The sequence below is a fragment of the Fistularia commersonii genome, chromosome 8 (assembly GCF_037954325.1).
Source record: "Fistularia commersonii isolate RoL2024-O1a breed Wild chromosome 8, RoL_Fcom_v1.0, whole genome shotgun sequence".
Taxonomy (NCBI): domain Eukaryota; kingdom Metazoa; phylum Chordata; class Actinopteri; order Syngnathiformes; family Fistulariidae; genus Fistularia; species Fistularia commersonii.
Window position 1 is genome coordinate 4701514 of NC_141291.1, and position 21779 is coordinate 4723292.

At 51.9% G+C, this 21779-nt stretch overlaps 3 protein-coding genes across 4 annotated transcripts; 2 read left to right on the forward strand and 1 right to left on the reverse strand.

Moving 5' to 3' along the window:
* Nucleotides 1-1512: 1512 nt before the first annotated feature.
* Nucleotides 1513-8227, forward strand: zbtb14 (zinc finger and BTB domain containing 14). The gene is made up of 10 exons (XM_086150628.1): nt 1513-1669; nt 3229-3515; nt 4041-4211; nt 4360-4455; nt 5212-5355; nt 5461-5705; nt 5788-5873; nt 5951-6090; nt 6169-6264; nt 7335-8227. Exons 2-10 carry the CDS (start codon nt 3327-3329, stop codon nt 7473-7475), a joined length of 1308 nt encoding a protein of 435 aa, XP_086006754.1. The 5' UTR covers nt 1513-1669; nt 3229-3326; the 3' UTR covers nt 7476-8227.
* Nucleotides 8228-8340: 113 nt separating this feature from the next.
* arhgap28 (Rho GTPase activating protein 28) lies at nt 8341-17151 on the reverse strand. Its single transcript, XM_086150627.1, has 18 exons — nt 17008-17151; nt 16168-16282; nt 14093-14287; nt 13088-13254; nt 12780-13012; nt 11684-11789; nt 11291-11553; nt 11055-11217; nt 10854-10945; nt 10686-10763; nt 10066-10219; nt 9889-9971; nt 9520-9735; nt 9320-9445; nt 9110-9237; nt 8994-9034; nt 8725-8909; nt 8341-8545 (listed from the first exon to the last, which is right to left on the reverse strand). The coding sequence occupies exons 4-17, from the start codon at nt 13251-13253 to the stop codon at nt 8827-8829; spliced, it is 1932 nt and encodes a 643-aa protein (XP_086006753.1). The 5' UTR covers nt 13254; nt 14093-14287; nt 16168-16282; nt 17008-17151; the 3' UTR covers nt 8341-8545; nt 8725-8826.
* Nucleotides 14835-21366, forward strand: l3mbtl4 (L3MBTL histone methyl-lysine binding protein 4). 2 transcript variants are annotated; one of them, XM_086150626.1, is made up of 18 exons: nt 14835-14886; nt 15739-15790; nt 16014-16099; nt 16183-16287; nt 16694-16829; nt 16973-17064; nt 17137-17279; nt 17361-17437; nt 17531-17616; nt 17706-17816; nt 17902-18016; nt 18201-18300; nt 18402-18530; nt 18618-18689; nt 18874-18947; nt 19509-19675; nt 19764-19826; nt 19905-21366. In XM_086150626.1, the coding sequence occupies exons 2-18, from the start codon at nt 15763-15765 to the stop codon at nt 20286-20288; spliced, it is 1968 nt and encodes a 655-aa protein (XP_086006752.1). In that variant the 5' UTR covers nt 14835-14886; nt 15739-15762; the 3' UTR covers nt 20289-21366. The 2 variants fall into 2 exon arrangements, with proteins under 2 accessions (XP_086006752.1, XP_086006750.1); XM_086150624.1 differs by having other exon boundaries at nt 16973-17279.
* The last annotated feature ends 413 nt before the right edge of the window (nt 21367-21779 follow it).

Here is a 21779-nt window from a genome sequence, read left to right on the forward strand (position 1 = left end):
TTCCGTTCGGGATGTTTCAATGATCCGTATCTAGATTCTCCAGGCTGTACGGACGAATCCTGAACTCTCCTCAGCCCGGTGGCATCATGTCACCGGACCGAGGAGGATCAATGAACCGCTCAATCAAAAACGACCCGATTCTCCCCCCGTCGGTCGGCGGCCCGACCAATCAGACGCCGTGTCTCCGGGAGCCAATCGCCGTCCGGATTTCAGAGCGCCGTGGCGGTGACATCTTGTCGCCAGTTCGACGCGAGAGCCCAGAGCGCGGGTGAAAACTCGAAAGTTTCGGCGGCGAGGTCGTCGCTGACCGGCGGTGATGTCATCGGCCGCTTACCTGTAGGCCAGGTGCGAGGGATGGACGAGGATGATGAAGACGACGGGAGGAAGAGCCAGCGGTGCTTCCCGCATCCGTCGTCCCTGCCGTCTGGTCGGATTATTGTTTGTCCCTCGCACAGCTGAAGCGCCCCCCGCTACAGATTAACCCCTCCCCTCGTCCCTCCCACGGCTCAGCCTCCACCCCGCCGTCAGTCATGATGCATTCAGGGATTCAGAGCAACATGTGCGTTCCCACCTCGGCCGGAAGGTTCCCGGGTCCATACAGCCGGTCGATCGGGTTCTCGGCGGGTCATCCTCTCGCCGTCCAGTGACAGTGAGATGCATCGGCGATGCGGGTTCGGATGAGAGGGTGAATTTGTCGGATGACCTTTCCGGGTCAAATCCCGTCTCTCCCTCGGCATCTGCTCGGATCGGCTCCGGAACATGAATGAGTGAATGAATGAATGTCATTAGACCGACTTCCCTGTTGTCCGCGGCGACCAGGACCGGATCGGTGTCCGCCGTCTTCTCCGGGGGGTTTCTGCCAACGCCGACCTCCTGGGCCAGGCGAATAAACACAAACACAAAACACACACAAATAGCATCCCGCAGTGCTCTCTGAAAGACGTAACTTTATTTCTCCAAATATCATTTACACATGAAATCCATCCCACAACCGCAGTCATCAAATCTGTAATTAGTTTGTAATTCGATACACGTCGTCAATACAACCGTGCGGTTTGGTTGTAAACGATTGCTCGCACGTGACGCACTCGCTCCAAAATAAAAATAAACGAACACGTCAACTTCCTGTAATTGACGACCCACCACTGTTATTTTTCCGGACACATATTTTGCACCTGAACTGTCATTTATTTTTAATTCTAAAACGAAATGCGGATGATATTGAAGTGAGTAAAGAATTTAATTAAAAAAGCAAACCCGTAGAGAGATAAACGTGCACAAAGTAAGTAGAAAGTAGTAGAAAGTGCACTTTTGTCTGCTGCAGGTTGAAATCTGAGTATTTGCGACGGTGGGACGGAGCGCGGCGGCGGATCCGCGCGCTGCGTGCGTGAACGCGCAGGCCCGCGATCACGCACACCTGCGCACGTCCCGACAGCGCGGACCGAGCACCACGTGACCAGGCCGGCACGCGGGGCCCGCTCACAGGGCGAGCGCGCATGCGCGCAAGTTAGTGCCCCTGCAGTGACGCGCTAGCGCAAAGCGCGGCCTCCAGCTCCGCGCTCGTCCTCGGAACAACAACAACAACAACAACAATAACAACCGGGCAGAGCGTCCGGGCCCGCGGCGCCGACGCCCCCGAGGACCGCTCGTACCCCGGCTCGCAGCCCCGGTGAGTCCCGCTGTCGCGGACCCGCGCTTTTCGCCTTCCCGCTTCCGCGAGGATGCTGCGCGCTCTCGAGCCCGTTCATGGCCGCTCGAGTGCGGGGCCTCGTTCGTGCGGCCGAGGCCGCGTGCCTGCGTGCGGGTCCCGGTGCGCGGGGGGTCCGCGAGCCCGCACGTGGCCCCCGCGCGCACCGTCCGCCGGGAACGCTCGCGGTTTTGACGGCGGACGCGGAGGCAGATGGTCCGGGCGGCGGAGGGACACGCCATTTTGTGTGGAAAGCGAGCGGTCGGCGTGTCCGCCATTTAATCAACCCCCGCTCTCCCTCCGCTCTCGCCGAAACGAGCACCGACCCGCATCACACGAACCGGGCCGAAACGACCCCGGGTAAACACCGGCGGAGCCCCGGTAACCGCCGGGACTACTTAACGTCTCCCCCCGTGCTAGCCCTATGTTAGCATGCTAGCTTGGCAGGGACCGCAGCTTCGGTTCTCCCGAACACGAAAACACCGTTCCGGTAACAGCGTCCCCCCGGTCCGGGTGTCAACAATCCTCTTCCGACGTCCCGTTCCCGTCGCTCGGCGCTCCGTCAGGTGGTTATCCGAGCCCGAACCTCCTCAAGCGGACCGAACATCGTCAGGGTCCGGTCCGGTTCCAGTTCCCGGTTCCCCGGCGGTCCCGAACGCGGCGTGCCCCGGTGCCGCCGCACCTCCCCGGGAAGGAGCCGCCAGCCCGTCGGTGCTCTGTCGTCAGGAGGCGTGAACGCATCGTCGGCCGTGCACACGCCTCGGCGCGTGTCCGCGCCGCCGAAGGGACATGAACGGCCGGGACCGACGGTGTTCACGTTGTATGGGGGTGGGGGCGTGGGGGGCATGGAAATTAGAGAGGGACATACTTTTTATAAATTAAAAGGCAAAAGTAAAAATTACATTAAAAATATGTTGAGAATCTAAAATTATTACGATTTTTTTTTTCTGTTGTTATTATGGGTTGTTTTATAAATTACTTTCACATTTCAAGAATGAAAGTCACATCATTGTAGTGGTAGACTTAGAAAGTCATTTCTTAGTCGATGAATTGATTAACTCATCGATTACTTATAGTCCCTACTGTCTACTCGGTTCGCACCGGGGCCCTGACTTCCCAGAATTTTGGAGTAACCGGTTGTGGATCACTTCCGAGTGAAGATCAATACAGAGTCTGTCATTACCCATTAACGTGCTATGTAATGGTCTGTTAAGACACAAGATTAGCATTCTGCAGAGGTTCTCAGTCACCCAGGTCCAGGTGAATTCTTATCAAATTTTTTTTTTGTGGCAACTGCATTTGAATGTGTTGTCTTGAAGACATCTCACTCAAGAGATATCTTCAAGCCTCTTGGATGGAGAATTAAGAATATTGTCAGATTGATTGCAAGAAAGGAGATAGCGCAAGATGGTGAAAACATCAGCTGAGGGTGTGATAGTTACGGTTGTATCAAGATGGCGGTGTGCAATCGGTCGCGATTGTACGCAAGCGGCGAGGCGGTTGAGTTTACATCTCCGGACTCAGAGCTGCTTCCTGTTCAGGTGCCGTTCGGAGTCGTGAAGCGCCAACGTAAAAGTCACCGTCCTCCCCGGCGTCTCCCCTGGTCACCGGACCTTCTCGAGGACTCCCCCCCCCCCCGATGGCGGAGACAGTGAAGTACGTCGACGACGAACACAAGAGCATCTTCCTGAAGCTGCTGAACGAGCAGCGACTGGAGGGCGAGCACTGTGACATCGCCGTGGTGGTGGAGGACGTCAAGTTCCGCGCGCACCGCTGCGTCCTCGCCGCCTGCTCCAACTATTTCAAGAAACTCTTCAAAAAGCACGAGGTACTTCCTGGCCGAGACGAATCGTCGCTAGAATCCCACTGAATACTCGGTGTGCCGCCCGAGTACTGTGAATAACTACTCACAAAGGTACCAAGAGAAGAGGTGAAAAGCATTCCCCCGAAATAAGGACTTGTACTCCAACAAGCGTGGTACCGTTCGATTACTTGGAGCACACAGTACTGTCCGACTCCTTGAAAAAGTAGCCCCGGCACAGTTGAAGTTCAGGTTTAGCGGATGTTTGAATTTAAACATGCCAAAATTGGTCAGTACTGTCAGTTGTAATGTCAATGTAATAGCTGAAGCATCTCGTGATTGGCTGCTGAATTCAGCAGGTGACAGTAGTGACCAATCAGGAGAGAGATCCAACGTGACAACAGATACAGCTAGCTTGCGTTAGCCTGTAGTTGCTGCATCCGCGTGGCCGCAGATCTGCAAGCTTACGTTTTAGCCGCATATCCGGAGGTTAGCGCCTCAAAGCGGGTGGTTCCCAGCAGACGTCCTGCTGAGCTGGAGGTTTGTCCGCAGGTGGACAACTCCTCGGTGATCGAGATCGACTTCATCCGGTCCGACATCTTCGAGGAGGTGCTGAACTACATGTACACGGCCAAGATCTCTGTCAAGAAGAGGGACGTCAACCTGATGATGTCATCCGGACAGATCCTTGGCATCCGCTTCCTGGACAAACTCTGCTCCCAGGTGAGCCGCGTGACGACGTCGCCCGGACGACCGGCGGCTTCGCCCGCGACCCGGCATGACACGGCGAATGCACATATTGATAAACATCTGATCCCGTCCCCGTCAAGCTCCGCCCCCGGCGTGTGACTCGCTCTGTCCGCTCCCCCAGAAACGAGACGTGTCGTCCGAAGAAAAAGAGAAGTTCCCCTTCGACATCGTCAAGATGGCGCTGCCGCCCGAGGCTCAGCTGGCAGCCGACGCCGAGGTATGACCGCCGACGGGTGACCCGATCCGTCAATATCCGGTTCGATCGATCGATCGATCGGTGGGTCGATCGTCCGCTTTGAGATGATCCCCGTGACACGAAACGTGTGTTTGCCACACATTAGCATATGATGAGTAAGCTAGGATTGATTTTGACTCAGGAGGTTGATTGACTTGGAATAGCTGAATTCCCGCGAGCCCCCGTCTTTTTCCCCGCCTTGTCGAGCAGCTCCAAAAAGCCGATTGGTCGGGACTTGGTCCGCGTCGGGTGACGGGCGCTCACGCCAGGGAGCACGTCGGTCAGCAGCTCCGCTCGAAACATTCCCCGACGTGGAAAATGGAAGGCATCCCTGACCAATGGAGCAAACTCCAGACCTCCTCCAGTCAGCAGGAGTCTGGTCTTTGAGGGAAGCCGTTGTGATCGCGGCGCGCACTCGGAGCGTATTTCGACGCGGTCGGCAAATTTTGATCATCCGCCGAGATCGGAGGTGAGCTCTCGTCGGAGGGGCCTCTGCCGGCTGCAGCTGAAAATCCCCGGGAATAATCGTTTCAGATACAGGGTGGAGCCGCTCTGAAAATACTCGGAAGAACTCAAAGCTCACTTTCGTTTTCGGCTTTCGACAAACAAACTCACGTCCTCTCTGTAGATGAAGCCTTCTTACAAAGTTTCTTAATGTTATTTCTTTGTAACACACGAGTTTCTACTTGTGTGTGTGTGTGTGTGTATGTGTATGTGTGTGTGTGTGTGTGCGCGTAGGTTCTCGGGGAGCACGATGACACGCCCAGCGCAGAGGACCTTGTCGATGCGACCGCCAATCAGGAGCTAGATAAATCTCCCAGCGCGGCGCTGCGCGTCCAGGAAGCCATTTTGAAGGAGCTGACCAATGACGATGTGCACAAGGTAGGAGACGTGCAGACACGTAATAACACACACACACACACACACACACACACACACGGGTTGTGTGTGTCAAGCGAATTAGCTGACGCAAGGCGCTACCACCAGGTGACCTGCTACGACCAGGACGTGGTGGGTGACATGGAGACGGAGCCAAAAGAGCTGGGGGCGGAGCACCACGCCACGCAGACGCTGGCGTTCACGGACAGCATGGGCGAGGTGAAAGACGAGCAGCCGCCCGGCTGGACCACAGCCACCGCCGACATGAAATTCGAGTACCTGCTGTACGGACACCGGGAGCAGCTGGCCTGCCCCGTCTGCGGGAAGACCTTCCTGGACGAGAGCCGGCTCAGGTGAGGGGCCGGGGCGCCACGCCGGACGCCGCCCGCCGCGTCACCCACGTGTTTCTCACCGACGTGACGCTCTCATCTTCAGGAAACATGAGAAGCTCCACTCGGCCGAGCGCCCCTTCGCCTGCGAGATCTGCACCAAAGCCTTCACCACTCACGCCCACCTGAAAGGTAAGCCCCCCCCCTCACCAGAACCTACCCGCCTCCCTGCGTCCGCCTGCAGCGCTGACCTCCTCCTCCTCCTCCAGAACACTTGAAGATCCACACGGGCTTCAAGCCCTACCGGTGCGACGCCTGCGGCAAGTCCTTCATTCGGGCGCCCGACCTGAAGAAACACGAGAGGGTCCACAGCAACGAGAGGCCCTTCGCCTGCCAGATGTGCGACAAGGTGACGCCCCTCACCTGTCCGTCCGACTGAGCGCCGCCGCCTGTTCACATCTCATTTGTCTGTCTGTCCGTCTGCCAGGCCTTCAAACACAAGTCCCACCTGAAGGATCACGAAAGGAGGCACAGAGGAGAGAAGCCCTTCGTCTGTCCGTCCTGCACCAAGGCCTTCGCCAAGGTACTTGCAGGCCTCACTCCACTTATAGTAGTACAGTGGAATCTTGACTTACAAGCATTGACTTGTGTCTGAGATACAAGCCGCACTTTGTAGCACAAGCTGAGATCTAAGTTAGGAGCGAGCGGGATGAGTGATTTGACAATTTTGGCCGTGAAGAGACGGAGAAGTTATTGTCGGTGAGATACAGTGATGGTGAGCATCCTCTGTGAGAATATTCAAAGGGATTTGGTGCAGCAGACGGGAGGAAAGTCAATGTTCGAGGCATCGGAAGAGTCATTCAAAGCCGGTCGGGGACGGTTTGATTGGTTTAAAAAGAGGACCGGCATTCACTCCGTTGTTAAATGTTTAGCCATAAAGTGTAGCAAAGTGTGCCGGTTACCTTTAGCGTGAGGTGGGTGGTAAGTTAAGCTACACAATAGAGCACCGAAAGAAAAACTCCCCCAACCTCCACCGCTGGCATCTTTATCCGATTTTCGAGGGAAATACACATAATAAAACCTTCTCTTTTAATTTCTCTTTTATTATGTTTTGTTTTGTTTTTTTCTCGTTATTCATAAAGTTGTTTTTTGGAGCTGAGTCATAGCGATTCAGTTCATTTTATTGGGGAAATTCAATGAGCAAATTGAATTATGTGCTCGGTCACGGAACTCAAACTAACAAGTCAAGGCTCCGCTGCACTGCTAAGCACGACTTCTGATACTGCAGGTCTTAATCGCTGTGGACTTTGGTTGGTATTCGTGACGTAATGCAATTTTCATTGCAAGTGAAATGAAAACGAAAGTACAAGCGGCGAGTGTAAACAAAGCCGCCTTCTTTGTTTTGCGCCACGTGACAACGTGTTTGTCCAACTTGCTTGTCAACTAGTTCCCACGTGAAATTTGTTTTAAGGTAGCAAAGGCCGTATGTCCGAATGATGGAACGAAACTTTTTAGTAAATTTAGGGGTGGTGGTGACGTAACCATGAAACACCATCGGCCGAGTATGTTGAAAACCAAGGACTTCCTGTCAGTGGGTACTACAGTATGATGACAACGGTATGTGTGTGTGTGTATGTGTGTGCGTGCGTGCAGGCGTCCGACCTAAAGCGCCACGAGAACAACATGCACAGCGAGAGGAAGCAGCTGAATCCCTTGCAAAGCGACACGGAGACCCTGCAGGCGGCGGCCATGGCTGCCGAGGAGCAACACCTGGAGGACATCGGCTGCTCGTAGCATCCGGGGAGCGGCGGCCGCCCCGACACACCCCAGACCTGCGTCGTCACGTCTGGCCCACGGCGGCCGCCGGGGAAGTGTCCGGCCCGCGCGGCTTACGGACTTCCTCCGGCGGCGGCGTAACACTCGGGCGGCATCCACAAAACCGCACCGTGTTGGAACGTGTTTTCACTGTGACTGGATGAGCGCCGGCGGTGCCGTGGTGAAGTGAGACGCCGATCCAAACGTCTGACGCGACCCGAAGGACTCCGACGCCTCGCCGCCTTGAACTGTCAATCAAGTTTACAGGGTCGCGGTCTGGAGCCGAACCCTACATATCTGTGGACCTGCTCCGAATGAACTCGGCAGTCATCCGAGCGACCACGAGACCGACCCGAGTTGGTTTAGCGTTTATGTCTCAGTCCGAAAGGAACCGAGGCCGCCGTTGGAAAAGGCGTGTACATAAAATCCCAGTGTCGGGCTCGACCCTCTCCGTCCGTGTCGGACGAGCCCCAAGACTCGGGAGGAAGGAACCGGGACAACAAGCGCGGCGGGGGGGATTGAGCCTCTTTATCCCGCTACGCCGCGGAACTCCATTCGGATTCGCGTCAAATCCGAGAGGGAAAACGGGACGCTGGAAACAGGCGAATGAACTGGTGACCGCTCCGGGCGGCACGCTGCCCCAAACTGTGCAGAGCTTGATATTTTTTAAGGCAGATACACATATTTTTAATTTTATGTATTAAATACTTATTAAAATCTACATGAAAGAACTTGCAATTTGCATAAATATATAGTGTGTATATTGTTGAAAGAAAAGCAGAGAAAACATGCAGGTGAGGGGGCGGGGCTAAAGCGATGACATCACATATCGAAAGAGAGAAGGTCAAGAGAGAAACAGTTTATTTCCTGCTGCCGTCAATGTTCTCAGTTCTCCCCAGGATCTCCCGCGGCTGTAAATCGCGTCTCCACCGCGCTCATCAATACCTGATCGATTTTTCTGACGTCCCCACAGTGATTAAACACGAGAGGCGGCCATTTTTCTCTCTGCCTCTCACCTCGGTGAAGCCACAAAAGTTTAGTCAATGGATCTGGGAGAGGAGGAAAAAAAAAACACTGTCCCTGTTACCATGACAACACCAGCCTGTTGCTAGGTGACAGTAGACATTGAAACGGCTAGAATACAAATGGCATTCCTGAAGAAAAAAAATTGAAGAAAACTGTTCTGGGAATACTGAAACGGTAAAACAACCCCAGGTACTGAAGGTACCTGTAGTCTCCGCCCCTTTTTTCCCCACGGCCGCCGCACCAGAGGTGGCTCTCAGAGAAACACCCCGTTGTCGTCCTCCGGGCCGGCGGCGGGGAGCGGCCATCAGTGTTTGATGAGCCAATCGCAGCGAGGGTTGACGCGGTACACGTCCAGCAGGAGGCAGTCCGGGTGGAGGCGGCGCTCACCTGGGGGACGGTACAGGCAGGCAGACGGTCACACAGGAAGTGGGTCACACAGAAGGGCGAACGCCGCCGAGGTGTCTCACTCACAGATGTTTCCTCCAACTTCATACAGGTGCTCGACTGGTTGGCTGCGAGAAGATCACATGACTCAGTCAGCGTGTGTGTTTGTGTTTGTGTGTTCCACGCAAAATGCAAATGTGCACCTGTTGTCGCACTCAAAATGCGACGTGACGTCTCTGGCCGTTGTGTGTCCGTCCAGCTGTATCGCCATGGAAACCTTGGTGTGTCGGGGGGCGTGCACCCTGATCAAGCCCTCGCACAGCTCTGTGATCTGCACACACACACACACACACACACCATGGATATCCCATGGCACACAAGGGTGACAGTGGCGCCGCCCTGCAGGGTCTCACCTGGTTCCTGTCGTTCCTGTCGTTCCTCCTCCACAGCAGGCGCCTCCTCAGCCTGATGGGACCCTGCTGCTTCCCCCTGGACACCTGGTTCATTTGTCTCACCTGGGAGAGCAGGAAGACGGGCACCTGGCGAAGGAGGAGGCGAGGCGGCGTCACAGAAACACACCCGATGGCCGTATGCACGTGGTTAACGGCCTCACCGTCCAAAGCAGGTCCTGGTGCGCGATCATCAGTCGCACCAACCGGGCCCCGCCCACCGCCTCCGCCATCTCCTCATGTTGCCCGGCGACCGGGCGCCTGCCGCCGCCACGGTGACACGCAAACAGGTTGGGCGCCATCACCATAGAGACATTCCAGAGGGACATCTTGTTCTGGTCCTGATGAGAGACGACCTCGCGCAGGAAAACCAGCAGGGCCTGTAGCCGTGGAAACAGTTATCTGTTACCATGGGAGCAGATCTGCAACCGCAGAATGGCATCTGTCATGGCGACAACAGGTTCTCCAGAGTTCTGGGCCACACGGTGATGATACAATGAAGTCTAGCAGTGTGTGTGTGTGTGTGTATTTACTCTCAGCGTGTCTCTGTTGGACTCGGGCAGTAACATGGTGAGCAGCTGCAGAGCCTGGACCTGATGGGCCGTCGACGACACGCCTGAAGGTAAACGGACGTCAGCTCCGAACACACCGACGTGCAGAGCGAGTGTACGTGCGCGTGTGTGTGTGTGTGTGTGTGTGTGTATACGTACCCAGCACAGCGTGGTAAGTGGTGAGGTGCGTGTGTGTCAGCAGCGGCGTTGGAAGCTCCCGGATGAAGAGCTTCAGCAGACCGGCGGCGTCCACCTGTCTCAGCGTCGTCCAGTCGAACCCCGACGCGTTCTTGTCCAGCTCCTTGCGGAGAACCTGTGGACACGCTGTAGTTCAGTCTGCGGCCAGCAGGGGGCGCTGTGGTGCACGGCAATGTCTCAGGTAGGCCTACTGCAGCTCTGCAAGACTTCCTAGATGTTTGCAGATCATTGAATAAGTAAGTCCTCTGGGTCACCCTGGGTTCTACGTGTTCTCCTGCTTGGATTCTCTCCAGGTTCTATCTTAGCATTTTAGCATGTAGCACGGTCAACAATTTCCTTCGGGATAAATAAAGTTGTTCTTATTCAATTAAGACTAAATTCTCCATAGGATGTGAATGAGAGGTGAAGTGTTGGTTGTCTGTGATTGACAGGTGACGTGTCCAGTTTTAGCCCTGCCTCTAAGTCAATCTCAGTTGTGATTGGCTCCCCCCTGTGCAGGATAATTATCCTCGCCATTGGCGCCCAGCATCGGACAGTTGCATCGCCATGGTGATATCAACCCGATGGTGACCTTTGCTGACCTTGAGCCTAGCAGCTGACCCCGGAACTCTGAGGATGCCTTCAGTCTGGAGGCCACCTTGCTTCAAGAAGCACAACAACTACACATACACACACACACACACATAACTATGTTAAAGGTTTTCACAGAAACGCCAGTGGGCTAAAGCTAAATATTCTAATAGCTTTACCTTCTGGAAGACCAGTGGAACTCTGGTCCCAGGATACATCTTCCTGTCATTCTCCAACAGTGTGGTGAGGGGGACCCCAAACACACCGCTGTCTGGCACGCACACACACACACACACACACACACACACAAATGCACATATTTGTTAAGGTAAAATTCCAGCCCCAACTTGGGTAGATTTAGAAATATAATAGGATTTCACCCGGGCTCCTACGGCGCGGCGGATGTGTACGCTTGGTCTGGACGCCGAACGCCAACAAGAAGGTGGCGAGCTCGATGTGACAGATGAAACCGAGACGTTTGAGGTCATCGGACGACAGATCGTCCGGTGAAGAGAGACCCTGAGAGGGTGAGACGGGGACAAACTACACACACACACGTATTTATGTCAGATTAATGTGCATCAAACACAAATAGCTAAGACTTTACTGCACCCACTGGCAGGTCGTTGCCGTCGTCTCCACAGGCCTGCAGACAGTCCCAGCAGTCGCCGCCCTGCTTGTGTTCGGCCACTCCCTCCGAATACGGACAGTCGCGCAGCAGCCAATCCGCTGGCCTCTGCGCGGGTGAGACGACGCGCGTCTCCGGTTGTGCGCGCGCCACGGGGTGCGTGTGTGTCGGAGAGTGTGTGTGAGTCGGGGGGCGGGAGGGGTCGAGGGGCAGCTGGTTGTTCAGCTGGAAGGTGTGAAGCGTCGGCCGGGCTGCAAAACACGGTCAGTGAGGTTCCCCAGGGCTCTGACCTCGGTCCTCTATAGTTTCACTACTTTGGAAATGAAACTAGCTAAAAGAAATTATTTTTTAAAAACTGCCATAAAATGATTTAATGATTACCTGAGGGTGTGTTGCGGCGGATGGTTTTAGTTGTGGTGTGGTATCGACACGGCGGCTCGGAGCTGGGAGGAGGACTCGCTGGGCTCCTGTCCTCAGAGTCATCACCCTGCGTTGCGTTCCCAGTGTGTGTGTGTGTTTAAGAGACAAAGACAGACTGAGTCATCACATGATTGACTTCTCTTTCACAATAAAAGCCTTGAATTTGCAAAGATGTTGGTCTGGTTTCTTTTGGTTGAAAAGACCTCAAGACCTTCATTGTAAGTGTAATTTTGAGTGTATTCATATTGTGTTTGTGTCTATTTTTATCTGTATTGTGTTTGTGTTTTGGATGTCTTTCGTGTGTGTGGGGGGGGACTCACTTTGTAATCAATGAAGTTAATTGGCTGCCTCTGTAAAGGATACATGTGTTTGTGTATGAATTTATGCATTTTTGAATTGTGAGTATGTGTTGCGAGTGTGTAGGTATTTGCATATTTTTTGTATTGGTATTGTGTGCATATTTAATATGTGTTTTGTGTGTGTGTGGTCTGTGATTGGATTGCTTCTGTATATTTTAGTCTTTCTACTGTATATGTATTTGTATTGAGTGTGTGTGTATTTTGTGTGTTGGAATTGAATGAATATTTGTGTATGTGAATGTATCACATGTGTACATTTTATGTGTCTTTTTATTGTACGTCTTATTTTTGTTTGTATGTTTTTGTGTTTATTGGGTGCGCACATGTGTTACAGGTGTATTTTGTGCGATTGTACTGCATTTGAATATTTTTGCATGTATTTCCGAAGTAGTGTCAATACGTTTTGGTGTATTTTTTATTGTGAGCATATTTCATGTACATTGTGAATGTGATTGTGTTTCATCTGTATATTTTAGTGTATTTGTGTAGAGTGTGCATTTGATGTGTATTTTTGTATGTTTATTCACATGCAATGTGAGTATATTGCATGTGTGTTTTGTGTGTAAATGCATTGGATATTTCTATTTTAAAGCGTAATGTGCTTCTATTTTTTATATGTTTGTATTGTGCGTGCGTGTCTATTTTTGGTCGTGTTCATGTCTATTTTTGTACGCGTATTGTGCGTGCCCTTTTCCCACCGCAGTAAAAATGTCCCGAACGTCTCTGATTGGCTGCCTGTTCCTCTTCCTCAGCGTCTCAGTGTAGGTGTTCAGCCTCCTCCTCACGGTGGCGGCCTGCTGTCGCGTCAGCGTGGACAGCAGCGCCTCGGCCGGCGGCGTCTCGTCCGGCGGGGGGGCGTCGGACGACGAGGGTTCCGTCACCAGGGAGGAGAGCCCCGCCTCCGTCAGCCAGGCCTCCTCCACCTCCACCTCTGCAGGTCAGCACGGAGGTCAGAGAGAGCTAGATGAGACCTCCTCCCCGCCTCCGCCGCGGACCTCCACCTTACCGTCCATGCTCTTCCTCTCCTCTTCCTCCTCCTCCTCCTCGCCTTCTTTTTCCTCCTGAATGCTCTGCACCTCCCGCCAGTACGTTTCCATGGCGACGCGGCGGGGGTTAGGGGTCACGGTCTGAGTGGAGGCACAGCTATAGCGGGTGTCACCTGGCGACAACATCCTGTGGAGGGAAAATTAGTTCACGTGTTTTGAAACTTTACCGCCGAAACTTCCGCGGGCGGGTTGACGACGGCATCCTGACTCCGCCCGCTTCAGACCCGCTAAACGTGGCGCCGGCGCCAGGTGATTTAAAAGGAGACGAGGATGACGAAGGGGAACGCTTCCTGTCACGTGGCCCGATTAGATACATTTTGATGGTAAGCATGGACAGATGTCTTCCGAATTGATCTGCGTGTGTGTGTGTTTAATGATTTTAGTGCCCAGGGGAGGACAAAGTGGGGGCCGCAGGCTAACGCTAGCTGCCGCTACAAGTCCATTAAGAGGAAATGGATCCCGGCAGCAGGTCGGCTTCCCTCCAGCCCCTCAGAAGGAAACCTGAGATGTCCAATGAGGAGCAGGAAACCATCCGGTTCTGGAGACATCGGAGACCCTGATCTGACTGGCCGGTCCGGCTCTGGACCAGGACTTGGTCTGGGTTCCAATTTAATCATGATAATGCCAAGGACAGGGCACGTCGAGTCATGAAACGAACACATCTGAATATGACAATAATGTTATAACAATAATATATTATCTTTGAGCTGTCAGTCGAAGCCATTCGCATAAACATTCCCGAGATGTTAGCAAACTGCAAGTTTGGGTAATATCTTAAAAGAAAAATATTTGAAAGAAATAATTTCAATATTACGTTGAGCGATTCAGTTTAATATTTGCCCCCAAAAAGTTGTTATGTACATTATTACTTTTATTACACATATTCATGTTTATCTATATATTATACTACACTATAACCAGGTTATAAATGGCAATACAGACAGTGACAAGCGAAATAAACTGACCTGCTGCTTCATCGACTGCCGATCCTGCAAATGACTAAGAGGACGAGGAGGGGAGGGAGGACCTCCACAGCGCAGACTTCCTGGTAAACAGCTCCAGATTCTGCTCAGCTCAGCTGGACTGAGGAGTGGAACTTTTCATCTCTGCGTCTCCTTCTCCTTCATCATCCTCATCATTATCTTCCATCTTGCTTTGCCCTGTTTAACGCATCTCATCTTCATCATCAACAAAAACTCCAGTGTTTCTGATTAGATAAAGGGTGTAGTAAATGTAGTAAGTAGTTTTAAAAATAATCAGGGAACAAACCACATTGATGATTCGGAGCGAAGATGATCAACGGTTCCCATTTTTCTGGTTGCAGTTAATTTACACGAATCGGATACAAGGCCTTTTAAAAGTAGCAGTAATACATATTACATTATCAAAAACATAAAAATATGACTGGGCATTGAAATACAGCCGAAAAAAAGGAATTATAGAGGGGCATTTCAGGTATTGGGATTAAAAGTGATTTATTGGTTTCGATTTATCAGATACATTTTTTTTCTGGACCTTCAGTAAAGAAAAATAAAACTCGAGGTTTGTGTTTCTGGTTTTACTGTTGAAATGTAAGTATTTTGAATTAAATTAAAAAAAAAACATAAATGAATATTACTGTTGGGACGCGCATCTCGCCGCTCGCTCACTGGCTCGTCCGCGCGCGCGCGCCCCCATCCTCACGGCGCATGCGCGTTGACGTCAGAGCCCAGCGTTTCCGTGTTGTGTTGCTGTCAGGAGTCTCGGACCGTCAAACCCGGTAAGTCCCGTCCTAAGTCCCGGTTCCGGCGGGCCGCGCCGGCCGGTCCCCGGGCTCCCTCCCCCTCTCTTGCTGCCGCCGCCGTAGCAGCAGCCGCGCCCGCCGCCGGGAGGCCCAGCGGGGACCCCGGGACGCGCCTCGGGCCCGCGGCTGTCCGTCGTGTTTGTGTTTCCTGATTTTAACATGGATCCGGGGAGCGAAACTGTCAAATTCGACCGGAAGCGGCGCCCGCACTTCCGGTAGCCAGCATCGGTTAGCAAGGCCTGCAAAGCGGTGCGTCGGGCGCGTGCGCGGGGCGAACTTCGCGACGGGAGTTATCTCTCGGACGGTTATCGATCCCAAACTATCGATTGGCGATTTGAAAGGTTCGGCCGCGCTCGCGTCGGAGAGCGGTTCCGCATCTGTCGGGTTTGCCGATCGATACGATCGATCGGACATCCGGGGATGTGAACAGGAAACGGACGTGCTCTATCAGGATGAGGCTGGAGACACGTGACTGGGGGGATTCTGGATCAACTGAAAAACATTTGATACTCGATAACAAGAGGGTTAACGAAAATAATCGATCAGTGTTTTTTTTTGTTGTAGACAACAACAAATACATCTACTCTTGAAAACAGATGTAAGCTGCAGTTCTGGTTTGTGTCACTTCTTATGTCACCATTTTCCTGTTTATTACATAACGCATTGGTGACCATCTTAACCAGCTAGTCCATGTCACTGTCTGAATAGTCACACACAGTGTGGTTATTGTTAGGGTTACTTTGTGTTGTGACGATATTGATCCGCACCTGTTGTTATGATGGCCTTTTGTCACATTGACTCACTGTCAATGCAACTGTCCTCCATCAGAGAATAAACCAAAGAAGACAGAAGATGAAGAGCAAAGTCAGCAGCACTCAAGGTTGCACACACACACACACACACACACACACACACACACACACACACACACACACTTGTCATCCATGTTTAAATCAGTGTCTTGTATAGAAAGTAAAAATTGCTTTCATGTCCCTCTTTGTACAAAGTATGGTGTCTCACTCTGACAAGGGTTCATTGCTCATCAATAACTGATCATCAAACTGTTTTCATGGAAAGTAATATAAGCGTGTGTGTGTGTTCAGTGAGTGTGAGGAGACGCTCCTGGTCATGGCAGCATTATCTTAACCAGCAGAATGCAGAAGCTGCACCAACCTCAGTTTTCACACAGGTAAGACACACACACACACACACACACACACACAGTCAGAAAGATGACGGGTCTCCCTTTTCTCTCACTTGTCTGTCTTCCAGTCCCAGTCTTTTCCCAGTCGGAGGAATGGCTTCAAAGTAGGGATGAAGCTGGAGGGAGTCGACCCGCTGCATCCCTCCATGTTCTGTGTGCTGACTGTTGCTGAGGTAACACACACACACACACATACAACCCCGTGCCTGAGTGTGCTTTGAATGGATGAGGTGATCAGAACTAGGGGTTACACACTCTGACCAAACTGCAGGACAATCCTACAGTTGAGCTGAACCAGATATTAGACTAGTATTAACATGTCAGTGCAGCAGTCAGCCTCTCAGGAAGAAGGTTCGATTCCTGTGATGGACTTGGTTCTCTCTGAATAAAGTCTCCATGATCTCCTGTTCTTGCCTGGGTTCACTCCAGTTCCTCCAGAAACAAGGTTCATTGGAGACTGTAAATTGTCTACCGGTGTGAATGAGATGATGAATGGCTTGCGATTGACAGGTGAAGGGTCAACCGTCTTGTCTGTCTCCACGGTGATAGCCCTGTCCACCCCCCCTCCCCCCCCGCCAGGTGATTGGGTTCCGTCTGCGTCTGCACATTGACGGCTACTCGGAGAGCTACGACTTCTGGGTGAACGCCGACTCCTCCGACCTCCGACCCGCCGGCTGGTGTAGCGACAACAACCACAAGCTCCACCCACCCAAAGGTTAGCCCCGCCCCCCGGTGGTTACCTCATTAAGACATAACGGGGCAGATGCCACAACCTCCCTGATATAGATGACGTAGATCTAAATTGACTGCCCCCCACATGTCCGCAGGCCTCACCGCCCATCTCCTTTGTCCCCTCAGGTAACAGTGAGACCGATTTCGATTGGACAAAGTACCTTCAGTCCACCGGCTCTCAGGCGGCGCCGCCGACGCTGTTCCCCTGTCGCTCTGCTGTCAGTACCAGTCTGTCGTTCCCCCTGTCTGTCCGTCGGTCCGACCCTCACCGTCCCGACTCTGGTTCTCAGGTCTGTGCGTTCCGTGTGGGGATGAAGCTGGAGGCCGTCGACAGGAAGAACCCGGGGCTGGTGTGTGTCGCCTCGGTGGCCGATGTGGTCGAGGACCGCTTCCTGGTTCACTTCGACAACTGGGACGACACGTACGACTACTGGTGAGACAGTCAAGAGAGACAGATGAGACAAACGTAGACGCCTCGTGTCTCCATGTACTGACCCACCGGCTGATCGATCAGGTGCAACGGCAGCAGTCCGTACATCCACCCCGTCGGATGGTGCGAGGAACACGGGCGGCCTCTGACGGCTCCTCAAGGTGCACACTGCCACACGCACACACATGCAGTCTTATCATGGTTTTAATTTTGCGTTACTCTGAATCACTTCATTCCTGCCTTTTCTTCTCCAGGTCATCCGAACCCTGAGAATTTTGTGTGGACTGAATATTTGGAGGAAACTGGATCCACTCCCGCTCCCAGCTCGGCCTTCAAGCTGGTAAGGGGTGGGGGGGGGGGTAGATGAGTAAGAGGGGGAGTCAGAGAATGACGGGCGGCTCGGCCAACCAGGATATTCTGTCCAATCAGAGAGCTCCGCACAATTTCCGGGTTAACCAAAAACTGGAGGCGGTCGACAGAAGGAACCCGGTGCTGATTCGTGTCGCCACAGTAACAGCAACAGAAGACCACAGAGTAAAGGTACTTCCTGTCTGTCTGTCTGTCTTGTCTGACTGATGCGGGTGCATGCTAAAGACACCAGGTTTGTGTGTGTGTTGGTGCACAGGTCCACTATGACGGCTGGTCACAGCAGTTTGATGTCTGGTGCGACAGCGACCTTTGCGACCTTCACCCGGTCAGCTGGTGTCAGCGGACAGGACACACACTGGAACCCCCCCCAGGTCAGACAGACAGGTCAGAGAGACACACAGGGAGACAGGTCGTAGGGACAGAGAGACCGATAATCAGAGAAAGAGAGGGAGACGGAGAAAGAGAAGAGAGACAGGTCATTCAAAGATGAATGTACAAAATCAACATTAACAGGGTTGACGTGTGTGTCTGTCTGTCTGTGTGTGTGTGTGGCAGATTTCAACCCCCTGCCCTCCCCCTCTCAGGGTGTGTGTCCAACTCCAGGCTGCAGAGGAGTTGGACATATCAAAGGACCCAAATACACAGGACACCACAGGTACTGCTCCTACTACTCACTATGAAATATCATCCAAACGCTGAGTCGTTGTTTTTTCTTTTAAACGCCCTGTCATGTATCTTGTTTTTCCCGTCCCCCAGTGCCTTTGGTTGCCCGTACTCGGATATCAACGTGCGTAAAGAGGTGGTTCTCCCGGACCGGCTGGGAGGAGAGCGGGTCGTCACCCTGGTGCCCATCAGCATGCATCAGGATGTCAAGCCGCCCGACAGGTCAGCTGGTTTGTTTACTGAGCCACTTTGTCATGGAGGAACGGCAACAACAGCACACGAACTGAGTTGCGTGTTTGTGTCCATTAGTAGAGAAGTGAAGACGGAATCCAAAGACGACGCCGTGCTACTTCCTCTGGGCAAGAGAAGACTGACAGACAGGTGACCCGGCAGTTAATCAATCACTCGATCATCCTGTCCCACACACACACACACACACACACACACACACAGGCAAAACATCTCAGATTATGCTGGACCTGCACACTTCTAGCTCATGTTAGCTACCGTGGCTAGTGCATCGGTTGATATGAATGGTCACTCATTTCCTTGTTGTTTCCCCCAGACTGTCCCAGCCAGCCAAACTCCTCTGTCTGAAACAGGAAGAAGAGGAGGTTAACCTCCAGGAGCTCACACCAGGTACTAGAAGCAGTAGCACTGCAAGGGCTGAAGTAAAGCCCAAGTATCTCAATTAATGACCTTGTATCTTGAAATAATAATATAGTATCCAGGTACTCGGTATCATGGAAGAGTTTCTAAATACTCTAAAATATAATCCGAGTATTCCAGAATAGTTGCCTGGTATTTTGAATCAGTTATATCACTGCTCAACAGTTATGTGTTGTTAAATTATGGATGTTGTGTAACCATGGCAACCATGGAGAATGATGCAGGTTTTTTTTTTCTTCTACTGCGTTTGAACTCACCCGAGGACTCAGCTGTTGGTTGAAACCAATAAACTTAATCCGTGGGTAACCATAGCAACCATCCTGACCTGTTCCTTTTGTTTGAAGTTGACACAGACACACTCAGCTGCCTCACCATCCTCGCTGTGTTCCCATGGAAACAGCAGGCCGATGAATCGGCTCTTTCGATTGCAGCGGCTGAGGTGTCGCCCCCCCCCCCAACAACCCGCGATTGTGGGGAAGCAGGGCGGCGGTATGAGAGAGCGAGGAGCTCACCTTTCTGCCCGTCACGCAGGTGCCGAGTCCAGCCTCCAGGCCGCTCTCCACCAGTCCATCTTCCTGTCGGCCATGTCTGCACAGCCGGGCCGGGACCTGACGCTCTGCTGGGAGCAACACCGCAAGCTGCTGCCGGGGGTCACCGGAGTTCACGCAGACACCGTGCAACACTGGAGCGTGCAACAGGTCTGCCTGTCTTCGTCTTCTCCCGCCCTCATCTGCCTGTCTTGTCCATCTGCCTGCCTGTCTCACACATCTGTCCGTGTCTCTCCAGGTGTCAGAGTTCATTGAGTCTCTTCCTGGCTGCGAGCAGCAGGCCAAACGCTTTAAGGATGAGGTGAGACCGCATTCACCAGCTTTGGACATCTCCAATTCCATAACCGACGTGTATGAATAACTTCCGCTTTCTTTGCAGGAAATCGATGGGCGGGCTTTCTTGCTGCTCACCCAACGGGACATTGTCAGGATCATGTCGATCAAGCTGGGTCCCGCCCTCAAGATTTACAACTCCATTCTGATGTTCAAACACGCCGATGACAAAGCCCAGGCGCACGCCAATGAAGGGAGCCAATCACACGGCGAGGACGGGAGCCAGTCGCACACTCAGGAGGAAGACCAAACGCGCACTCAGGATGGGAGCCAATCGCCAAACGGCGAGGAGGGAAGCCAGCCTCACACTGAGGAATGCCCAGAGACGGCTGCAAAGGACCAGACCCAATCACAGGCCGACAAAGAGTGCCAATCTAAGACGGATGACGGAAGCCAATCACAAGCAGAGGACGGCAGTCAATCACGCTGACCTCTGACCAAATCACAACAACCTATTTATAGACTCCCAACTCTGTACAAAAAATAAGTCCGTCGCCCTGTTCTTCACGGCAGAATCTTCACCTTCACTCCAGCCGTCGATCCAAACTTCAAAAAAAAAAAAAAAAAAAGAGAAAAGATGTTGCAACAGTTATCTCAGGTGCTTTTTTTTCCCTAAAACCCTTTTCTGAAACAGACTCAGGTTTGATAAACAATCAGATGAGAGAACCAAAGAAACGAATATTTGCGTAACATTCCAGTACGAGAAACGGCCACAAAAAGCCGATCCATCCAATCATTACAAGCTGCAAAACATCACATGGTAATAATATGTTCTTATCGCTGCTCTCTTTCTTTCATTCTGATGAGCATGCTAATCTGCTAAACATGCTAACCAAAAGTAAGCCCTAAAAAATGATCATACTGACACGGAGCCGGGGCTGCTGACAAGTTAGGTCTTCATCACCTGTTTTGTTGTTTGTTGTTAGGTTCTACAATCATTCATTTCAACGGTGTTACATAGCCACCTCCGACAACTTTTCTGTTTCCCTTCAATATTTAGTTACTTTCACCGTTCCCTTGGCCATTTGTTGTTACATAAAGGGCTCACAAACACACACACACACACACACACCCCGTCTCTTACCGGGTGATGATGTCACACTGTGGCTCCGCCCCCTCTTCGCTCTCACAGACCGCTGTGACATCACATCCTCCTGACCTGCTGTCTCTGCTGTAAAGACTATTTCTTTTTTTTTTCCTTTTAACTTATCCTGGCAGGGTTCGTAACTTCCCATCGCCAGCTAGCACGTGATCAGTCAGTGCGTGAGGGGCCCGTCCCAGTTTCTATTTAAAACTTTTATTACGAGATTCTATTTCTTTACGATTAGATATATATTTGTATTTCTCCATCTGCTCCGCAACTGTTGTCACGTGGGACGGGGCTTTACCTAAGAGTTTATAAAAAGAAAACAACAGAAACAAGAGTTCCCTCAGGTCTCCACGGTAACGACTCATGACTGTAAACAATGTACCTATATTTATACTCTGTCAATAAAGTTTCTGACCTTATTGAGCAGCCAGTGTTTTTAGAAATGTAACTGATCCTGTCAAGGCATGTTTACAGCAACCTTAAAGGGCGGTTGTTTCATTTAAAGGTATATTTTTAAAAAGAATACCGAAGCACTTAAATCACTAATTGGTTCGGTAAAAGCATTGTTACCATGCTTTGAAAACTTTATACTTGTAAATTAGCAACAGACAAGTTAAACTATCAAAGAACTCTGTACAACAAACGAAAAACTTTAAGGTGAAACCCCCTTTAAACAAAGAGCTTTGGTATTATTGAGCCAAATTCTCCCATGGAGGTCCGGTTTGCTCCCTGACGCCTGAACTTTGAGTTATGTTTGCTAACGCTGAGTGCTAATGCTAAGCTATAAACCAAAGCTGGCATGTCAGCAACACTGATGGAGTGATGACTCAG

Excerpts from the sequence above, each read along its gene's own strand:
- zbtb14 (XM_086150628.1), top strand. The coding sequence starts at position 3,327 with ATGGCGGAGACAGTGAAGTACGTCGACGACGAACACAAGAGCATCTTC. Across the intron at positions 3,516-4,040 it reads AACTCTTCAAAAAGCACGAG|GTGGACAACTCCTCGGTGAT; the intron begins GTACTTCCTGGC and ends GTTTGTCCGCAG. Across the intron at positions 4,212-4,359 it reads TGGACAAACTCTGCTCCCAG|AAACGAGACGTGTCGTCCGA; the intron begins GTGAGCCGCGTG and ends CCGCTCCCCCAG.
- arhgap28 (XM_086150627.1), bottom strand. The coding sequence starts at position 13,253 with ATGTTGTCGCCAGGTGACACCCGCTATAGCTGTGCCTCCACTCAGACC. Across the intron at positions 9,736-9,888 it reads CCAACAGAGACACGCTGAGA|GCCCTGCTGGTTTTCCTGCG; the intron begins GTAAATACACAC and ends CCACGGCTACAG. Across the intron at positions 8,910-8,993 it reads TGAAGTTGGAGGAAACATCT|GTGAGCGCCGCCTCCACCCG; the intron begins GTGAGTGAGACA and ends ACCGTCCCCCAG.
- l3mbtl4 (XM_086150624.1), top strand. The coding sequence starts at position 15,763 with ATGAAGAGCAAAGTCAGCAGCACTCAAG. Across the intron at positions 17,617-17,705 it reads CCAGCTCGGCCTTCAAGCTG|AGAGCTCCGCACAATTTCCG; the intron begins GTAAGGGGTGGG and ends CTGTCCAATCAG. Across the intron at positions 17,817-17,901 it reads CAGAAGACCACAGAGTAAAG|GTCCACTATGACGGCTGGTC; the intron begins GTACTTCCTGTC and ends GTTGGTGCACAG.